Below are 22,368 nucleotides of genomic sequence, written 5' to 3'. Positions count from 1 at the left end.
AAAGCATCAATTCTTCAGCACTCAGCCTTCTTCACAGTCCAACTCTCACATCCATACATGACCACAGGAAAAACCATAGCCTTGTCTAGGCGGACAAAGTTTAATCCACCCTAAAATTTTGTTGTTGTTTAGTCACATAGTTGTGTTTGACTCTCTGCGACCCCATGGGCTGTCCCCCACCAGGCTCCTCTGTCCATGGGTTTTCTCAGTAAGAATACTGGAGTGGGTTGCCATTTCCTACTCCAAGGGATCTTCCTGGCCCAGGGATCAGACCTGCATCTCCTGCTTTGGCAGGCAGATTCTTTACCACGGAGCCACCAGGGGAACCACTTTATGTGTTAGGCTACCCTAAAAATCAAATAAGTGAATGCTTCAGCTCATCTGCTTGTCTCTTCAGCACATCGCCTTGGACCTTGTTAGACCAGTGGTTTGCCAGCCTGGCTGCACATCAGAATCACCTGCTGAGCTTTCAAAAACAAAAACAAAAACCATTACCTGGGGCCCAGCCCCAGAGATTCTGACTTTATTGGTCTGGGGTGGAGTTCCAGCTATCAGTAAAATTTTATTTATTTTTTAATTAAATGATAATTGCTTTACAGAATTTTGTTGTTTTCTGTCAAACTTCAACATGAATCAGCCATAGGTATACATATATTTCCTCCCTTTTGAACCTCCCTCCCATCTCCCACCCCATCCCACCCCTCTAGGTTGATACAGAGCCCCTGTTTGAATTTCCTGAGCCATACAGCAAATTCCCGTTGGCTATCTATTTTGCATATGGTAACGCAAGTTTCCATGTTGCTCTTTCCATACATCTCACCTTCTCCTCCCTCTCCCCATGTCCATAAGTCTATTCTCTATGTCTGTTTCTCCATTGCTGCCCTGTAAATAAACTCTTCAGTACCATTTTTCTGGATTCCATATATATGTGTTAGAATACGAGATTTATATTTCTCTTTCTGACTTACTTCACTCTGGATAATAGATTCTAGGTTCATCCACCTCATCAGAACTGTCTCAAATAAATTCCTTTTTATGGCTGAGTAATATTCCATTGCATATATGTATCACAACTTCTTTATCCGTTCATCTGATGATGGACATCTAGGTTGCTTCCATGTTCTAGCTATTGTAAATAGTGCTGCAATGAACAATGGGATACATGTGTATTTTTCAATTTTGGGTTCCTCAGGGTATGCGCCCAGGAGTGGGATTGCTGGGTCATATGGTGGTTTTATTCCCAGTTTTTTAAGGAATCTCCATACCATCTTCCATAGTGGCTGTGCCAATGTACATTCCCACCAACAGAGCAAGAGTGTTCCCTTTTCTCCACACCCTCTCCAGCATTTGTTTGTAGACTTTTTGATGATGGCCATTCTGACCAGTGTGAGGTGCTATCTCGTTGTAGTTTTGATTGCATTTCTCTAGTAATGAGCTATGCTGAGCATCTTTTCATGTGTTTATTAGCCATCTGTATGTCTTCTTTGGAGAAATAACTGTTTAGGTCTTTCCCCCACTTTTTGATTGGGTTGTTTGTTTTCCCACTATTGAGTTGTATGAGCTGCTTGTATATTTTGGAAATTAATCCTTGGTCAGTTGTTTCATTTGCTATTATTTTCTCCCATTCTGAGGGTTGTCTTTTCACCTTGCTTATAGTTTCCTTTGCTGTGCAAAAGCTTTTCAAGTTTAATCAGGTCCCACTTATTTACTTTTGTTTTTATTTCCATTACTCTAGGAGGTGGGTCATAGAGGATCTTGCTTTGATTTATGTCATCGAGTGTTCTGCCTATGTTTTCATCTAAGAGTTTTATAGTTTCTGGTTTTACATTTGGATATTTAATCCATTTTGAGTGTATCTTTGTGTATGGTGTTAGGAAGTGTTCTAATTTCATTCTTTTACATGTAGCTGTCCAGTTTTCCCAGCACCATTTATTGAAGAGGCTGTCTTTGCCCCCATTGTATATTCTTGCCTCCTTTGTCAAAAATAAGGTACCCACAGGTGCATGGACTAATTTCTGGGCTTCTACCTTGTTCCCTTGGTCTATATTCCTGTTTTTGTGCCAGCAGCATACTGTCTTGATGACTGTAGCTTTGTAGTATAATCTGAAGTCAGGAAGGTTGGTTCCTCCAGCTCCAGTCTTCTTTCTCGACTGCTTTGGCTATTCGGGGTCTTTTGCATTTCCGTATGAATTGTGAATTTTTTTGCTCTAGTTCTGTGAAAAATGCCATTGGTAATTTGATAGGGATCACATTGAATCTGTAGATTGCATTTGGTAGTACAGTCATTTCCACAGAATTGATTCTTCCTACCCAGGAACTTTTATTTCTTTTTCTTCTCTGATTGCCATAGCTGCTGCTGCTGCTGCTAAGTCACTTCAGTCGTGTCCGACTCTGTGCGACCCCATAGATGGCAACCCACCAGGCTCCCCGTCCCTGGGATTCTCCAGGCAAGAACACTGGAGTGGGTTGCCATTTCCTTCTCCAATGCATGAAAGTGAAAAGTGAAAGTGAAGTTGCTCACAGCGATCCCATGGACTGCAGCCTTCCAGGCTCCTCCGTCCATGGGATTTTCCAGGCAAGAGTACTGGAGTGGGTGATTGCCATAGCTAGGACTTCCAAAACTATGTTGAATAACAGTGGTGAAAGTGGACACCCTTGTTTTGTTCCCAATCTTAGGGGGAATGCTTTCAGTTTCTCACCATTGAGAATAATGTTTGCTGTAGGTTTATCATATATGGCCTTTACTATGTTGAGGTAGATTCCTTCTATGCCTATTTTTTAAAGAGTTTTAATCATAAATGGGTGCTGAATTTTGTCAAAGTCTCTTTCTGCATCTATTGAGATTACCATATGGTTTTTATCTTTCAATCTGTTAATATGGTATATCATATTGATTGATTTGCATATATTGAAGAATCCTTGCATCCCTGGAATAAACCCAATTAGATCATGGTGTATGAGCTTTCTGATGTGTTGCTGAATTCTGTTTGCTAAACTTTTGTTGTGGAGTTTTGCATCTATGCTCATCAGTGATACTTGCCTGTAGTTTTCCTTTCTGTGTATTGTCTTTGACTGGTTTTGGTATCAGGGTGATGGTGGCCTTGTAGAATGAGTTTGGAAGTGTTCCTTCCTCTGAAATTTTTTGACAGAGTTTTAGAAGGATAGGCATTAGCTCTTCTCTAAACATTTGATAGAATTCTTCTATGAAGCCATCTGGTCCTGGGCTTTTGTCTTTTGGGAGATTTTTGATCACAGCTTCAATTTCAGTGCTTGTAACTGGATTCATAATTTCTATTTCTTCCAGGTTCAGTCTTGGAATATTGAACTGTCCGTTTCTTTCATTTCTGGCCATTTCTTCCAGGTTACCATTTTATTGCCATATAGTTGTTCATAATAGTCTCTTATAATCCTTTGTATTTCTGCATTGTCTGTTGTAACCGCTCCTTTTTCATTTCTAATTTTATTTGATTCTTTCTCTTTTTTTGTTGATGAGTCTGGCTAAAGGTTTGTCTATTTTGTTTATCTTCTCAAAGAACCAGCTTTTAGTTTTATTAATCTTTACTACTGTTTCTTTAAGAAACTTATTTATTATATAGTTAAATCACAAATTTACAATACATTCAAAAGGGACTAAATGAGACATGTAAAGAGTTTAAATGTAAAAATAGAAAGGACTGTCCAAAATATCACTTAGATTGGATTATAATCTCAGGAATCTTTAGAGAGTGAAGTGTTTTCAGCCCAGCATCACAGGACTTGGCTGTTGCAGGTCTATTCACATGGATTCTGAATGACAATCAGAAGATATTCCTTATCTGTGGAGAGAGATGGACAAAGTTAATCCACCCTTAAAATTTGTTGTTATTTAGTCACATAGTTGTGTTTGACTCTCTGTGACCCCATGGGCTGTTCCCCACCAGGCTCCTCTGTCCCTGGGTTTTCTCAGTAAGAATACTGGCGTGGGTTGCTGTTTCCTACTCCAAGGGATCTTCCTGGCCCAGGGATCAGACCTGCATCTCCTGCTTTGGCAGGCAGATTCTTTACCACTGAGCCACCAGGGGAGCCACTTTATGTGTTAGGCTACCCTAAAAATCAAATAAATGAATGCTTCAGCTCATCTGCTTGTCTCTTCAGCACATCGCCTTGGACCTTGTGTAGACCAGTGGTTTGCCAGCCTGGCTGCACATCAGAATCACCTGCTGAGCTTTCAAAAAAAAAAAAAAAAAAAAATTACCTGGGCCCAGCCCGATTCTATTGGTCTGGGGTAGTGTTCCAGGTATCAGTAAAATTTTTTAAAAAGCTCTCCAAGCAATTCTAATGTGCACCTTGTGTGAGAACACAGGTGCAGGTAAAGCTTTATTTAGTTTGTGGGCGACTCTGATTTTATAGCTGCATTATAGAGAAGTTTGATCTCGACTAGATTTAGGAACATGAGTCTTGTTTTACACTGACATCCAGTAACATAGTGAATGCACCTGCTTCGAGGAAAGAAGTATTTCTGTGGCGGCTGGCTTTTCGTGGCCCCAGTGAATGGGCTCCGCCCCAGGGAAGGTTTGAGACCCAACAGACCTTTGACCCACCCTCTGCTTTATCCCCTGGATAGGAGACATTTCTCCCACTCTTCAGGAGGTCTGTGTGCTAAGTTCACGTAACAGGAAACCTATACCTCCTAAACGTTTTACTAACAACAGGTACAAACGGGCAAAATCCAACTTCTTGACTAATTTCAAGGAATTTTCAGATTCAAACTTCTTCATTTTATAACTGAGGAACGTGATGTGTCATAGTGCATGTTAAAACCCACAATCCACATCCTTTGAGACACAAAGCCTTTATCCAGTAAAGTAGAAAGATGCCTGAAATGTGAAATGAAATGGGCCAGATTACCTGGGGCTACCATGATTTCATGTTTCTTGGATCTGATCCTAAGAAAAGTTAGGTCGTTCTGAGGGTCAATGTCACGGACGGTGCTCTTGGCTTTCATGGTCAGCTGATGCAGGAGACCAGCGTACTGAACTGTTGTTGAGTTGTCCAAGGTCGTTCGGATGGGAATGCCTAGTACAAGGTTTAATTATGGGTTAAACATTTTTCTTTTCTTTTTATAAAAGTAATAGGTGCATCATAGAAACACTGGAAAATACTGGTAATTTTAAAAAGGAAGAGAAAGTGATGACTCATATTACTCACTGGAACAATTTTACTTTATTTCCTTCCAATCTTTCTGCCTCCACATGGATTTTAAAATTTAGTTGGATCAAATTATAAAAGTAGATTTGACTGTTGCTTTTTTCTTCATTCAAACGGCAGCATACAAGTTTCCCTTGTTGACGGTGCCATCGACATTATTTTTAATGGCTGTAGACTTTACTATTCTTTGGATACAGCATAATATAATCAATCCCCTACTATTGGATTGTTAGGTTGTGTGTTTTTGTTTTCATACCTAATGGTGATGACCACTTTTGTACACAAATCTTTTGGAAGTTGTTAATTGATTATTTCAGTAGTAACTTAACACGTTTCTATATGAAATGCATTCCCCTAAGCATCCTGTCTGGAGAAAGCAATAGCACCCCACTCCAGTACTCTTGCCTGGAAAATCCCATGGACGGAGGAACCTGGTGGGCTGCAGTCCATGGAGTCACTAAGGGTCGGACACGGCTGAGCGACTTCCCTTTTACTTTTCACTTTTATGCATTGGAGAAGGAAATGGCAACCCACTCCAGTGTTCTTGCCTGGAGAATCCCAGGGACGGCGGAGCCTGGTGGGCTGCCGTCTATAGGGTTGCACAGAGTTGGACGCAACTGAAGCGACAGCAGCAGCAAGCAAGCATCCTGTCTATAGTGAGTTCACCGCGAGAAGCTGTGAAAAGTCCACTTGTGACATGGTGCTAGTTTCCTGAGACTAGAGATAGAAGGGTGTATCTGCACATGCTAGAGAGTATACCAAAAGGGGTTTTCAGAATTTCTTCGTAACTTCCTCATACAGTATTTTGCAAACCTTAACTTTTATGCTAGAAAACACAGCCACAAAGATGCTGTGGTTTGGCTGGGCATTCCCTGGTTTGCACTCATTCTTGGTTTAAGCGTGATTAAATTTGGCTACTTGTGTGCTCTATTGTTTCATTATAAGTGTAAAACAGAAGCTACTAATTTAGCTGAAAAAACCTAGCCAGACAGATATGCGAGTATAATTTCATTCATTCAAATCCATCCAGCCTCTCTTCAGCTCACTCCGTGCTTATTGTGGAACAGGTGCTGTGCGAGGTATTTACATATATTGTATCTAGTCAGAGCCGACCTTCATATTATTTTGAAAACTACCTAATAAGCCAGGGAGTTCCAAGGATTTGATTTGCAAATGTGCCTTGAGTTTTGGGGGACATATGAAGGTGAATCTGGGATCGCTGTCAAGTTCCTCAGGAGCCCAGATGAAGGCCCATCATTAAAAAAGGCTAAGGTGGCTCTCTTGGTTTTTCCCCTCAGAGAATGTAGCTCCAGAAACTGGTATGAGTGCTTCTAACTTGGGACTTTGTTTTTCATGAAAATCTTTGAGAGCCTCGACTCTGACTTTGAAACAGACTACTTTCCTTCCCCTTTAAGATATCCATTCTCTCCAGAGTAGGTCTTGCCAAACAAGATGAGGAGGACAATATTTATAAGGAAAACCTTTTCAGTAAATAAGGTTTCATAGAAAACTTGTTAATTTCTGTATTATTGTTTGCTGGCCACTTTCTCTCCAGAAGTCAGTTCTGTCTTTCACACCTCGCGAACCATCACAGCGTGTGTGTCTTTACCAAGCAGGAGACTGGAAGTGGAGCAAGCACTCCACCTTTTAAGAGTGCTTTTTGACCAGTTTTATTTTGCATCACGAAGAGTGACTACCTACGAAGTCTGCATTGCTCAGTGTCAAAAAAGAAATACAAGCAGAATAAATTATTTAAAGTGCAGATGACAAGATTATGAATCAGATGCTCGGGCTTACTTAGTCAGTCTATTCATGATCCAAGTCAATAAATAATAGACCTAGCCTTCCTGAATAATAAGTGTGCACCGTGGAAACTCTTGGAGTTCTTCATATTGCTGTGGACCCTTGGGGAAAAAAATCAATCAACAAATATTTATTGAGTTCTTGCTTGGGACCATGTGAAGTAATTAAAAAATAATTTATTAGGAAGTAATTTTAGCACATGGTAGAAAATGCACCCACTTCTCCTTCTGAGAGGCAACCACTGCTCTCAGTTTCTTTGGTGTCCTTGCAGAGATATTCTAAGTCTGTTTAAATATGTTCATGTTTGTATTCTTTACCTGTATCATTCTCTATTCTGTACCTTAACTTCTTCCATTTGATACACTTGGGAAGTTGTTGCCTTCAGTCCACATAAGGCTAGGGCATTCCTCTTAATGGCTGTATAATGCGACTGTTGAATGGGTGCTTTGTAATGCACGTAACTAATCTATCTTCCCGACAAGCATTTGGGCTGTTCCCAATCTTTGCCTTTTATAAACAAGGTGACAGAATATGTCTGTGTGGATGCCATTGCACATTTGTATACATATGTGTGTAGGATAAATTCCTAAAATGTAACTTTTAGAACAAAGAGTATAAATTCAATATTCCTGACTTTATGACACTGCTTTAAAAATATGACTCTTTATGATCCCACTAAGGTGGTTACTCTTCAACTGTACACTTGTATTTTGGTTGCTAGATTATATTTCAAAAATAAAAGGAAATGGCTGGATGGTTGGATAAAATCTAATGAAATTCAAATGATGGATTGTTAGAAATGTCAAGAATATTTAAAATTAAGAGCCTGAAGAAATCAGGCTTATATACATAAGAATATACAACGGATATGACTGTCTGGGAAACGAATATGCATGTTCACAAGTATCTAGTTCAATGATCAGGACTGTAATATTGTAAACAATGAATTATTTTATAAATGGGAAACCAATGTTAACAAAGAATCTAACAAAAACCTACACCCCTCAGCACTGGGTTAAACTGATAAGCTCACTTCATTGTCATGGATAAGTCTATGTTTCAAATAGTGAAACCAAAGGACTCTGTTGAGCATGGCAGAGGATGAGATTTAATGTATAAACATGGTATAAGCCTTACCTCACCACAATTAAAAACCTAAAAAACTGTTAAAATGATTTGCCTGGAATTAATCAACTAAAACCATTGGAAGAAAACAAGAACACACAAACAGCAGCTTAGTTAAATATTTACAGTGTTAAATTTCATGGGACTTCTGAATGCTGCAAAGCTACATTGTAATAAATGGCATGTTCATTTAAACTTGAGTAGGCTGTTGAGATGGAGTATTTCATTTCATTCAAGTCACACAACTTATACCATATGCTATTAATAAACATCCTTGTCATACACTCTGGTTGTTAATAATCTGACCATAAAAATAAGCCCCTCATTTATATTTTTTGGGAAAAGGTTAATTTGGCTTTCAGAAAAGTGCCCCAAACCTTAACACAACCTTTTCCTAGTAGAGGTTAATTAGAAGTTAATGAGTATGAAAAATAATATTGTGTTAGCCTTGGATGAGAAAAGTGTTAATTGAGAGACCTCAGGAAAATAAAAGTCATCTTTAATTCAACTGCTCAAGAGATAATCACTGTTAACACATCCCTGCCTTTTCTTCCAGATTTCAGTGTGTATGTGTGCCTGGCTGTATTTAGGATTTAAAAATACTGGTTACTGCTTCGTTTCCTGCCTTTTTTTTCATCTGATATTGTGAGCAGTTTTTCATGACTCTAAATATTCTTCAACATTTTAAATAGAGTAATGGTTCATTGAGTAAATATTACATAATTAATTCAAAAATTTCCCTACTGTTGGGAGAGATTTATTTACTTATTTGTCTGTGTATTTATTGCGAGAGAACTGGGTTCGGTCCCTGGGTTGGGAAGATCTGCTGGAGAAGGGAAAGGGAACCCACTCCAGTATTCTGGCCTGGAGAACTCCACGGATTGTAGAATCCATGGGGTTGCAAAGAGTTGGACAAGGCTGAGTGACTTTCACTTTATTGCTGTTATATGTGATGCCTCTGTGAGATCCTTTGCACCTAAATCTTTTCTTCATTACTCCTTAAATAAATTCCCAGGAGTGGAATTACAGATCAAAAGGTATGGACATTTTTCCGATATTTAAAGCACATTGCCAGGATTATGAACTTTAGACTAAGTCTGCCATTAGATACATTGTCCTTGGTGTCAGGATTGGTGAATGAATGTACCTGAGTTAGTCGCTAAGTTGTATCTGACTCTTTGTATCTGACCCCATAGACTGTAGCCCACTAGGCTCCTCTGTCAGTGGAATTCTCCAGGCAAGAATACTGGAGTAGGTGGCCATTCCCTTCTCCAGGGGATTTTCCTGAACCAGGGATCGAACCCAGGTCCTCTGCATTGCAGGCAGATTCTTTACTGTCTGAGCCACCAGATGAGTTGAATAGAGTACCCTCCAAAATTCAAGCCTCCCCTAAACCTCAGAATGTGATCTTATATGGAAACAGGGTCTTTGAAGATGTGAGGTCGTACTAGATCAGTGTGGGACCTAACCCAATGACTGAGGTCCTTATAAGAAGAGGAGAGAGTACAAAGAGGAAAACGCACATGATGATGGAGGCAGAGGTGGGAGCGATGTGTTTACAAGCAAGCATACAGCAAGGACTGCTGGAACTCACCAGAAGCCGGGAGAGAGGCAAGGAAGGATGCTTCTTTGAAGAAAGCCTGGACCAATGACACCTGGATTTCAACTTCTAGCCTTCCAGAACTGAGAGAGAATAAACTCTAATCTTTTTAAGCCACCAAGTACGTAGTGCTTTGTTATGGCAGCCAAAGAAAACAAATACAGCCTCTCTGTGAAGCCCTTCAAATCTTAGTGGGTGTGATAGAGCTTATGCAAACCCTGGAACTAAAATCCTTTCAACCAGAACAATGGACTAGACTGGACTGCCTCCTGGAAATATCAGGCATAGCTCTTGATTTACCTGCGGGCTGATGTTAAAACCTCTCCCTCCTGATCACTCAAGCTGGGTGAATTTATTACTTGACATTGTCTTGACATTGAGCATTTTAAAATTTTACTATTTTGTAAAACACATCAGATATTTTATCTGTACAAATAAATTAAAAATTCCCACATTCACAGAACTACTTCATTACAATTCTGTTAAGTATTGGGTATTGTGCCAGGCCCTTGACAATTATTATTTCACTTACTTGTCACAATCATCAGTAAAGTAGGTTATTTTCCATTTTTAATAATAAGGGATTGAAGTTCAGAGCTTAAACAGACTTTCAGTGGGTAGTTGCTCAATAAATATTTATTGATGGATTTGCTCCATAATAATGATTAGCTGTGAGAGTCTGTTGCCAAGCACTGAGTTGGCAGTGTGCCAATTCCATGGTTATACCGTGAATTATGTGAAGTAGCTACTCTTGTTTCAACTAACATTCTGGGATTTGTGGCACCTCTCGCCCTTACAGATGCCTGAATTAGCAATGAAGCCAGCAGAAGCCTTGAAGAGGCTGCCACCATAGCTGAGAATGGAACAACGTGCCAGAGAGAAGGCTCTGTGGACTGTTAATAGGCAAGTTTCTGGTATAAGTCTACAGATTTCATAGGTGGAAATGTATTGGCCCTCCTTAAACTATAACCATGAAGACTATACTATAAATTACATTAAAATTAATTCTCAAAGACTTCATTAGCTATGGTGAAGGGACAATTTCTTTTCAAATGAAGATTGAAACACTGTATGCTTTACAATTTCAAAATGAAAGCAAACTGCCAACAATGGTATTCTTATCTTCATTGTAAGTTTTATAGCTCCTCCTGAAATGTTAGAAGAGTGTTTACCAAAGCTTTAAAAATTAGACAATGTACAGCACTTCTTAGGAATATATATACATTAAAATTTTTATTTCCCTACCTCTTAGCAGAGTGCTTGGCATGTAATTAATAGACACTCAATAGATGTTTGATAAGTAAATGATACACTAAAATATGTAAGATATACTTTTGATTTAAAATTCCAAGATGTTTGCCTAAGACTTCAAAGAATAAAAAGGCTCTTGGTCTGCTTCTGCGTGTCAAGAAGGCAGCCTGTGATGTATTTACCTTCCGCATTTACAACCATCGTTCCTATAACCCCTTTATGGCTCTGGATCCTCTTTAGGGTTTCCTCCACCTCTGCCTGGAAGAGATCAGGAAAAAAATTAACCAGAGTCTTCATGGTGATCCCAGTCCTAAAGAGAGTAATGTTTAGAAAGATCCCTACTCCTCTGTCTCCTTAAACTAAGGTACTGGATGCTAAATCTCAGCTTTTGGAAGAGAGCTTTGAAACTGTCAACACCCATATGCAAACTTATATAAGATTCTCTACATATAACCCTGAAAAACATCTTGCCCTGAACTTTTGTTGAGACAGAAATCTTGCCTCACAAGAGCTCACTTCATTTTTATCTGTCTCTATTCACTGGAAAAGTATCCTTTATGTTGAACAGAAATCTGCTCCTGGTCATCTTTCATTCATTGATCTTTCTGTATTCATACAAAAAATCCCATTTCTACATTATAGACTTAAACAAATATTTATAGAGCTATATTGCTACCTCCTTCCTTCTAAAAGCGTCACTTAGCAAGAAATCATATTCTCAGTTGTAAATGTCATCTAATCGGGAGTTCAGATGATTAAATTAAAACTATTCTGTGAAAACAATGTATCCCAGGATTCTATTGGTAACTACAGCCTGGATCTCAGGACAAGCTGCATGGTTAACCATAAATGTTATAATCCCATTATTGGGTTTTAAATTTAGCTTTCTGAATCTTATGCATAGACTATATTGTACCAGTTTCTTTCCTTCTACAAATGCTAAAATCAGGAATAATTTTTCCAGCCTGCATATTTTTCATAACAGTAATCACTGGATATTCTGAGTTCAAACAGTATTCTGCAGAGTCTTTTGATAAGGGTTTATAAACTAATTTTGTTTCCAACACTGTATGGGTGAACGTTGTTACTTCTGTCAAAAGACAGTTTTCTTTTGACCCTAATGTGGGTGGGAGCACTTATTTCCTCTTTCCACCACTATAGCAGGTGTTTTCTAAATTTCAGGCATTCGTGTAACAGGTTTTCAATTTCTGCCATTATAAATAACATCTATATTATTTACCCAGCACATATTTAGAATTATCTCACTGCTAAGTTTAAATGAATGCATTTAAAAAGGAAACTATACATCACTACCACAAATGCAAACCCTGTATCATTTGTCACAGGCAGAAATAACCATAAAAAAAGAGAGAACATATTAATAAATTCTACTCCAATGAAAATTATGAGCCTGAGGTTTGCACTTCAGGTGAAAAATAAAAACTACTTGATGATAAGATGATAGTGGCATTCAGTTCAGTTCAGTCGCTCAGTTGTGTCCGACTCTTTGCGATCCCATGAATCACAGCTTGCCAGGCCTCCTTGTCCATCACCAACTCCTGGAGTTCACTCAGATTCCCGTCCACCGAGTCGGTGATGCCATCCAGCCATCTCATCCTCTGTCGTCCCCTTCTCCTCCTGCCCCGAATCCCTCCCACCATCAGAGTCTTTTCCAATGAATCAACTCTTCACATGAGGTGGCCAAAGTATTAAAAGGACCTAAAAGTGCCAGAAAGTCTCTCCTGGATATAGTCTAGAGGCTGAAAAAAATGAAGGAGGAATAACTTTCTATGATGTGATACACTCTGGTTTTTGGTATTTCTGAGCCATCTTAAAGTAGCAACTCATGTTTGCATCTCACTTTGGGAAACACTGCGCTAAAGCATAATACCTGAACAGGGGATTAAATAACTACTTTTTTTGTGCCATGTATAGGACAATGTCCACAGCTCCTTACAAGATCCGCTGACCTCTTTATCTTTTTGTTTTACTTCTCTCTCCCTGCTCGACCCAGCCTGTCCCTCTATTTTCCCAGGTGTTTTTTCCTTTCGTGATTTCTGAGCCCTCCTAATATAGTCTCTTAATTCCCATTGTCAATACCTTTTCATTCCTTTAAAAACAAAGAACACCCCAAACACTTTCGGTTTGTTCTTTTTCGACCTTTCCTCTTTCTCCATTTTCCTTTTCTTCGCCTCCCTTCTCCCATCCCTACTTTCTCTTTTCTCTTTATTTTTCTTTCTTCTCTCTCAATAGCTCCTCCTTTTCGCCCCTCTCCTCCATTCCCTTGCGCTTCTGTCCCATGTCTTTCTTTCCTCTCAGGGTGATTTTTCTCTCCTCCACGGTGCCTCTTCCCCTTTCAAACTTCCCTCGCTGTCGAGGAGATTACTCAGTCCCCTCAGGATCTTTCATCCCTTCCGTATCTCTTTCTCGATATTCTTCCTCCTCAAGTATTACTCCCAGAAGACACCCCTAGATATCTATTCCCCAAGAAAGCTTCCCCTCATCTACACATCTTCCCTTCCTCCACGGTCGCCCCCTTTGGTCCCTCTAGCGTCTCCGTGTCGCCCCTCCAAGAAGCTTCTGGAGCTCCCAACCTTCCCTACGGCCCCGAGAACTGGGCAGCGAAGGGACCCTGCCTGTCGGCACCCTTGGCGGGCGGGTTGTTGACAGAGATCCCGGATTTACCATCTTATGGGCGGCGAGACTCTGGGCTCAGACCTGCGCCACTGCGGCCTGGGATGTCAACAACGCTCCCAGCCGTTGCTAGGAGACAGTGGAGGAAGTGATCTCCCGGAAGCGTGGGTACCCGGGCCTGCGCGCGCGCGGGGCGGGCCCTGCGGAGCTTGCACTTCCGCCCGGAACTGGCTTGACTTTCCCGGCCGCCGTAGCCCGGGACGTTGCCCTGCGCACTCACCTGAGCTGAGGAGAACTGAGGTACTTAGGCGAGGCTTCGAGTCGTTCGTTCGAAGTTTCACTCAGTCATTCCTTGAGGTACGCGTTCGGTAACCGCCAATTCCCCGTTCAAGAACGATTTATTGACCACTTACCCTGTCCCGTTCTCTGGGCCTGTGGTACATTCTAGAACGGGAGACAGAAAATGCGCGACCAACGAAGCAGTACTGTCCAAGTGTGATACGTGTTCTGGAGCAAATAAACCGGGGTGGTTCCGTCTGACCCCGGGGTGATATGAGGTATAGACTCAGCTGCCCTGTGACCCGCGGAGTTCCTGAGGCGCTGCCATGTGCAGGGCTGCCACATTTGTTCCCCCGCCCCACCAAGCACATTTCGTTATAATTGAAGACATATATATACACAGTAGGTATGTATATATCGCTGCTGCTGCTGCTAAGTCGCTTCAGTCGTGCCCCACTCTATGCGACCCCATAGATGGCAGCCCACCAGGCTCCGCCGTCCCTGGGATTCTCCAGGCAAGAACGCTGGAGTGGGTTGCCTTTCCTTCTCCAATGCAGGAAAGTGAAAAGGGAGAGTAAAGTCGCAGTACATAGTAAATATATATTTATTAAATTAATCTCCCCGCCCCCAACACCGTAGGTGAAGTGTCATCATAACGTCTTAGGTTCTCCTGTGGTTGTAACACCCCCAAGCTGCTCTTCCCTCAGTTGTAGAGCTGCTGCTTCCCAGTACTTATATTTAACCCACTAGGACTTTATTTTATTTTTTACAAAGCCAGTTGCCCACATTTCTGAGTTGCTGAAAAGTGGCAGGTTAGTGCTGAGGTTCTGCAAATCTCCGTAGAAGAGCAGTCCACTGGGTATTTGAGGAACTGAGGGATGAAACAAGTTAAAGGTCAACTAGGGATGGTTACAAGTCTCTTGGTCTTCCGAGGAGCATTGATATATCTTAGTAGTCTGGGAGGAAGAGACACAGTGTACATGAGGCACAGTGGGAAAATTTTGTGGTTGGGTTGGCATCCCCTCCTGGGGTTTGAAGAGAACTTGAATGACTGAACTCTAGACAGGTCTTCCCCAGTGGCTCAGTGGTAAAGAATCCGCCTGCCAAGCAGGAGACACAGGTTCCATCCCTGGATGGGGAAGATGCCCTGGAGAAGGAATTGGCAACCCACTCCATTATTCTTGCCTAGAAAACCCCATGGGCAGAGGAGCCTAGTCCATGGGATCAAAAGAGAGTTGGGTATGACTTAGCGACTGAGCATGCATGCACTAAATAAGTGGTCAAGTTGGGACTGCATCTCCATAGGGACCCCGCTATAGCGGCTCCCTGTAATATTGACTCAGTTTGTGCTTTTGTTTCCAATAAGTGTGTTACACCAAACAAGGCATGGATATTGCTAGGGAAGTCATCTAGAATCTGAATAGGTCCTTGTCTTCCTGGTCAGGGATGCCCTGGAAAAATTTCGAACTTGGCTTGGGACTAGATGATCCATTTCAACTTGGAGTCTTACCCTTTTCTGATACTATGTTATGTACAGAAACACTTGCTGAAGCTCTAGTTCTGCTTCAGTTTTTTTTTCCCTTTGAGAAAGTTACTGCTTCTCAAAAAGCCAAGTCACAATGGCTAACTCATGCCCCCTTGTCACTCCACACTTGACACTCCAGCCAAAGTCGTTTGGAATGGGCAACTGAGATTCTGGGGGAGGAGCTGGTGTGTGTGTTTGCAGTTCTGCACTGATAACTTGTATGCTTTTCAGTGATAAAAGTGTAGGCATATACTGCAATACTGGATGAATTGTATAAACACTGATTCTTGGCTCTCTCGGTGTTTTAGATCTAGGAGATTCCTACTTGGTTGTGCAGCCATTTGTTTTGCTTCTAAAAATCAGTGGCAGTGCACCATGTTATCACTGATGTCAGTCAGCTTTAATGAAGGAACTGACTGCATATGCGTGGTCTGTGAATCCTCTCCTTTCTGAAGTCAGGGTGTCAAACTCATTCAATAGCTGACAGCTGTGATTAGAGCAAAGAGAGACTCTGGAATGAAAGGCACTGGCAGGAGTATTCAACTGCTGAAAAAAGTAATAAGAAGTAGCCAAACTGACTTCCAACCAACAGTCAAGTTTGACTCACTGTGCACAGAAAATCAATGAGGAGAATATGAGCCATTTTCTCTGTATTGATTTTCACTTCTAATTATTCCTTGGAGGTAAGCATGGTTTAATTTTTATGCTTTTTGAGGGACTATAATGAATATCCAGAGCTGTGCTGTATAAAGTATCTTGGCAGCATCTATCACGTTCCCTATACCCATGCTCAGTATATGGGAACCCCTGTTTCTCTTTTTCTCTTCTGTTCATCCCCTCACCACTTCTTTTGACCCACAGTAAATGCTAACTATAGTTCAATAACTTTGAACTAAAGTGAAAGACTTAATGAATAATACTTTTTGCAAGTACTCTTGAAGTGACCACCAAAGTTGTGGTACATGCAAAGATAAAGTCTACTGTTCTTCACATATAATTGTGTCAAAGTGAGATGATTTTTTGCTGGAATCTCTCTCTCTAATAATTTGTTTCTACTCTCTGTTTAATCTGAAGAAATCCAGGTAACTTCATGAGCTCGAGTTTTATCTTGGTATTTTCAGTACCAGCCCATATAGGAACTAGCATTCCTACCAGTTGGCAAATACTAAACAATGAGCCAAGGAGTATACTTTGTGCCCATTTTCTCATAAGATAAGGCATTATTTGTCAGTTTAAACACAACTTCTCCTAGTACGCTAGTGATTTTGCTCAAAAAAGTGTACACTAGATTCTTTGACTTCCCTGATGGCTCTGTGGTAAAGAATCTGTCTGCCAGTGCAGGAAACTCGAGTTCACTCCCTGGATTGGGAAGATCCCCTGGAGAAGGAAATGGCAACACACTCCGGTATTCTTACCTAGGAAATCCCATGGACAGAGGAGCCTGGCCTGCTACAATCCATGGGGTTGTAAAAGAGTTGGACATGACTTATGACTAAACGGCAACAGCAACAACAGTTTGCTTGAAAATTGCCCTTAATACTGAAGCAGAATTAGGGGATGTCAGTGACATCAGCAAGTATTATAACTGACCCAGTACCATTTTAGAGTGACAGATTTAGAGTTTCAGAAAATCAGCCATTTTCTACTTTATATTTGGACAAAGGCAACCTCTAGGGTAATTCTTTTCAGGACTCAAGTGTAACATAAGCATTTACTTCCTGTAAGGAAATCTTTTCTGTTGTAATTAAATGGTTTCCTAGAGCACAGAATTTGGAGTTACATGCAGCTAGGGTTGATGTTTCTAAGTGTGTTTCTGTGAGTAAAGTAAGTTATAAGAGCTTCTGTTTCCTCACTTATAAAATAGGAAAGACAATATCTCACAGAGTTTATGTGAGGTGTCAAAGATATTATGTGGGTAAACTACTTGGCTTGTGTCAAGTGTCCACTATGGGTCATTTAGCCACATTACTTTCTGTGTCATTTCCTTTCCTTAGTGTCCTTCCTTATTTCCTCCATTCCTTTACTCCCTTCTTTCCCTCTTTCTCAGCTTTCTCTTTCTCTAGCCTTTCCCTCCTTACTTCCCTCCCCTATTTCTGTCCTCTCTCCCTTCTTGACTACTTTCTCTTCAACCTCCTTTTCCTTTATGCCCTCCCTATGAAAAAAATCTAGAATTTGTATTACTGACTTTCTCACTAAAGAACATCTTTCCCTTTGTTCTCTTATTCCTCTTCTCCAGTTATTCACTTAAAATGTCCATCTAATGTAATTTATCTACCTCCCATCTCATTTTTTCACAATTCCAATTTTTAAACTTCTCACTCCAGCAAGCAGTTTCCATCATTGTGCACTGCACTCAGTACATAGTCTCAGTATCTTAGGGGTGAGGGAAAATTGTTACTATTTCCTGGTCTATTAATTTTGTTCAAAGAAGAAAGGGCTGAAGGGAGCAATAAGAGAACCATGTCCTTTATATACCCCCCCTTTTTTTTTCCTGATAATACAGTCGGAAGGTCTCTAGTCTATTTAGTTCAGAATTACTTTCATTGTTAGGTATAATACACAAACAGTTTGGTGCACAAAAGTTGATTGGTGAGTTACTAACACAGGCCACGTGCCTAAAAGAAAATATACAATCAGTAAGTTACCACAAAGTGAACTCCTATGTAACCCCCAACCAGGTCAGAAAATAGAACACTGCCCACATTCCAGAAGCTTCCACATGGTCATTTCCAATCATTACCTTCACATTGTACGGCCTGAAAAGCCTAAAATATTTACTGTCTGGATCTTCGCTGAAAAACTTGGTGACCTCTGTAATAGACATTTTTTCCCCCTCTCTTGAGTCTTCTAAATATGTTTGATGGTTGAAAACAAAGCATTGTTAAAAGTATGTAAATGCAATGTATAAAATAATCACAACACAGAGTAGGGAGGCTAAAGGGATGTATCCTGACATTCTACCTGACCCGTGTTCAAGTATTACTTCTAAGTAGACTCTGAAGTGAGGTGTGTAGTCCATAGAGGAACCAATAAAAATTTATACAAATACAATGAAGTGAAGTCGCTCAGTCGTGTCCGACTCTTTGCGACCCCGTTGACTATAGCCTACCAGGCTCCTCCGTCCATAGGATTCTCCAGGCAAGAATACTGGAGTGGGTTGCCATTTCCTTCTTCAGGGGATCTTCCCGACCTAGGGATCAAACCCGGGTCTCCTGCATTGGAGGCAGATGCTTTAACCTCTGAGCCACCAGAGAAACCCCAAAACCCTATTCAGTTCAGTTCAGTTCAGTTCAGTCGCTCAGTCATGTCCAACTCTTTGTGACCCCATGAATTGCAGCACGCCAGGCCTCCATAGCATAATAGATAAACTGGAGTACTAAAAATTGTTCAAATAACCTAAAAGAGAAAGACAAACAGTGGGATGGAAAACAAATGGAACAATCAGAAAAAAAAGATATAATTGTAGAATTAAATTCTGATTTATCAACAGTTACATTGAATGGATACAGGCTAAGCACACCGGTTGAAGAAGAGATTGTCAGAATTCTTCAAAATATGACCAGTGATTTCTGTTTTTGGAAAGATGGAGTATATGTATGTTTCCCTATTCTTCCCATGGAATATAACTAAAAGTCCTGCAAATTATATGTAGAAACCCAAGAAGACTTTGGCAGATGGAGTAAATCAGGCAGATTGCCTAGGGACCTTGGGACCCAAGGAATGACATGATTGTAAGTTACTTGGGTTCCTTTTTTGCCTCCTGTATCCCAGACTAGGAACTGAAGAGGCTGGTAATGCAGAAATGCCGATAGGCACAGAAATGAAAGACGAAAAACCCAAAAGCCTGCTCTTGAGTCCAAGGATCAGGAAGGGCCAGCCAACAAGATGGAAACACTTTGAAAATAACCACTGTACTCTAGCCAACTACTAGCAACCAGCCACCTTCATGTGGACAGGCAAACCCTGTGGAGAGACACCTCCAGCTGTGTTTATTAGCTCTCTAGTCATTTCCACTAAGGAGCCAGAAATATCATGTAAACATTAATCAAAATAAGCAAGAATGTTAATATCAGCTAAGTAGACTTCACAGCAAAGAAAATTACCACATATAAAATGAAAATTATTTAAGGATAAAATGATCAATCCACAGAGAAGATAGAGCAAATCTAAAAAGGTACGCATCAAACAACAGAGCTGCAAACTATAGAGAGTGACAGAATTAAAAGAAATAGACACATCTTCAGTAACAACTGAAGACTTCAAGACCCCTTTCTCAACGATTGATAGAAGAATAACAGAAAAACTACCAGTGATAGAGAACGTGGCATTATCAACCAACAGAATCTACTTGACATTTATAGAATACTCTAACCAACACCAGCAGAATATATGTTCTTTTCATGTACCCACAGAGCATATACCATCCTGGGCAATAAGAGAAACCTCAACAAATTTAAATGAACTAAAATCAAACAGAGTATGTTTCCAGTGGCAGTGGAGTCAGGTTAGAAATCAATAACAGGTAATATTAAAATCTCCAAACACTTGGACAATAAACAACACATTTCTGAATAATGCATGAATCACAGAGAGCTTATGAGAATAGAAATACAGTGAACGGAATGGAAATGAAAATACAACATATCAAAATTGTGGGATATAACTAAAGCAATGATGAGAGGGAAATTTATAGCCATTAAATTATTACATTAGAAAAGGTAAAACATTTTAAAGTGAGCTCTCATGTCGAGAACCTACAAAAATCCAAAGGAAGCAGAAGAGTGTAAATCATAAACATAAGAGCAGAAACCAAACGTTTAAAACCAGAAGACAATAGAGAAGATCAGAGTTGGTACTTGGAAAATATCAATAAAATTTGCAAACTTCTAGAAAGATGGACAAGACAAAAAAAGCACACGTAAGCAGCATCAGAATGAAACGTGGAACGCTACTACATACTTTGCAGAGATTTAAAAAGTTAGGGAATAGCATGCACAACTGTGCATGCATACAGTTTACAATTTAGATGAAGTGGACCAGTTCCTTAAAATCACCTGCCACAAAACCCCAGTCTGAAATAGAGAATTTAAATAGCTGTGTACCTGGTAGGCTGCAGTCCATGGGGTCGCTAAGAGTTGGGCACGTCTGAGCGACTCACTTTTGCTTTTCACTTTCATGCATTGGAGAAGGAAATGACAACCCACTCCCATGTTCTTGCCTGGAGAATCCCAGAGACGGAGGAGCCTGGTGGGCTGCCATCTATGGGGTCGCACAGAGTCAGACACAACTGAAGCGACTTAGCAGCAGCAGCAGTATCTATTTAAGACATTGAATTTATAACTTGAAAATTCCCCAAAAGAAATTTCCACTGGAGATTCACCAAAGAAATCTGCAAAATGTTTAAAGACTAATTGATATCATTTATACACAATCATTCCAAAAGTAGAAGGGGGAAGACATCCCAATTCATTTTATGAAGTTAGCATTATCTTGTTATAAAAACCAAAGACAGTATTAAAAAAGGAAGAGAAAGAAACTACAGACCAGTATCTTTCATGAGTGTACATGTAAAACACTTAACAAGATATTAGCTAGAAATAGAAATAGAAATAGCAATTATGAAGAATTATAAGCCATTACCAACTGGAGTTTATCCCAGGGAATGCAAGGTTGGTTCATCATTCAAAAGTCAGTCAGTAGTCAATACACTACGTTAACAGACTAAGGAAGAAAAAATAATCACATGATTAATAATTGATGCAAAAAGAAGAATTTGACAGAATTCAATACCAATTCATGATTTAAAAAAAAAAAACACTCAGCAAACTTGGAATAAAAGGGAATTTCTGTAACTTTCTAAAGTGTTAGTCACTCAGTCATATCCGACTCTTTGCAACCCCATGGGCTGTAGCTTTATAAAGAGTGTCTGTAAAAAGCTACAGTTAATGCACTTCATGCTGAAAGACAAATGCTTTTCTCCAAGAATTGGGAAGAAGAGAGGATATCCTCTGTTGCTACTCTTTAACACAGTGATGGACCAGTTAGCCAGTGCAGTAAAGCAAGAAAAGGACCCAAAAGGCAAACAATTTTCAAAAGATTGAAAATCAAGAAATAAAACTGTCCCTATTTGGAGATTATTGAATATGTAGAAAATGCCATGGAATCTATGAAAACAACTTGTAGAAATGAAATCTTCAGATGTAAATATAACAAAACTTGCATAGGATTTGTATGCCTAATACTATGAACTGCTGATTGAAGAAAATGAAGATCAAAGTAAATGAAGGGATGCCAGTTCTCTCCAAACTGATGTACAGGATCAATTCCTGCCAAAATCCCAGCAAAATTTTTTGAAGATACAGAGAAGATTATTCTAATACTTGTATTGAAAAACAAAATATAAGAGCAAAGACAATTCTGAAAAGGAAGAATAAAGTTGGAGAAACCACTGTACTGAATTTCAAGATATATAGGTACAATAATCAAGACTAGGTTATGTTGGTGGAGGGTTAAATATATAGATCAGTGCAACAGAACAGAGAACCTCGAAATAATCCCACACAAATATTCCCAACTGATTTTTGTCAAAGGCGAAGAAGCATTCGGTGAAGGAAACATGGCTTTTTCAGTAAATGGTGCTGGAGAAATTGAACATCCATAAACAAAAGAAACAAACTAAATTAAAGCAAAACAAACAAAATGCTGCCTCTTGAAACTGTGGCTTGATATCTTTTGTTTATTTCAGGAAATTCTTATTCTGTTTTTCCAGTTTTCAGTAATTATGATAAAAACATTTTTTATGAAGGAATAATAACTATAGCTTTGTCTAAGGTGACTGAGTGAAAAATGTTTACTCATCATACTCTGCATGTATATTTCCATTCATATAATTACAAATATAGAAACAAAATGGCACAACTATATATGGTGTTTCCCCTTTTTTGTACCCTATATGATCTCTACC

The 22,368-nt window shown here is 39.9% G+C and overlaps 1 protein-coding gene across 1 annotated transcript; it reads right to left on the bottom strand.

Moving 5' to 3' along the window:
* Positions 1 to 3,629: 3,629 nt before the first annotated feature.
* Positions 3,630 to 13,731, bottom strand: DYNLRB2 (dynein light chain roadblock-type 2). Its single transcript, XM_052656417.1, has 4 exons — positions 13,652 to 13,731; positions 11,149 to 11,224; positions 4,888 to 5,055; positions 3,630 to 3,815 (listed from the first exon to the last, which is right to left on the bottom strand). The coding sequence occupies exons 1-4, from the start codon at positions 13,652 to 13,654 to the stop codon at positions 3,772 to 3,774; spliced, it is 291 nt and encodes a 96-aa protein (XP_052512377.1). The 5' UTR covers positions 13,655 to 13,731; the 3' UTR covers positions 3,630 to 3,771.
* Positions 13,732 to 22,368: the final 8,637 nt, after the last annotated feature.

This window comes from Budorcas taxicolor, chromosome 18 (genome assembly GCF_023091745.1).
Source record: "Budorcas taxicolor isolate Tak-1 chromosome 18, Takin1.1, whole genome shotgun sequence".
Classification (NCBI taxonomy): Eukaryota; Metazoa; Chordata; class Mammalia; order Artiodactyla; family Bovidae; genus Budorcas; species Budorcas taxicolor.
The sequence above is the reverse complement of the archived record's forward strand: the minus strand, read 5'-3'. Positions and strand labels throughout refer to the sequence as shown.

Bases quoted from the DNA above. Each gene is read 5' to 3' on its own strand.
- DYNLRB2 (XM_052656417.1), bottom strand. The intron at 5,056-11,148 runs GTAAATACATCA...ACCTTGTACTAG, and splicing joins GATGGTTGTAAATGCGGAAG to GCATTCCCATCCGAACGACC. The intron at 3,816-4,887 runs GTAATCTGGCCC...CTCTCTCCACAG, and splicing joins TGAAATCATGGTAGCCCCAG to ATAAGGAATATCTTCTGATT.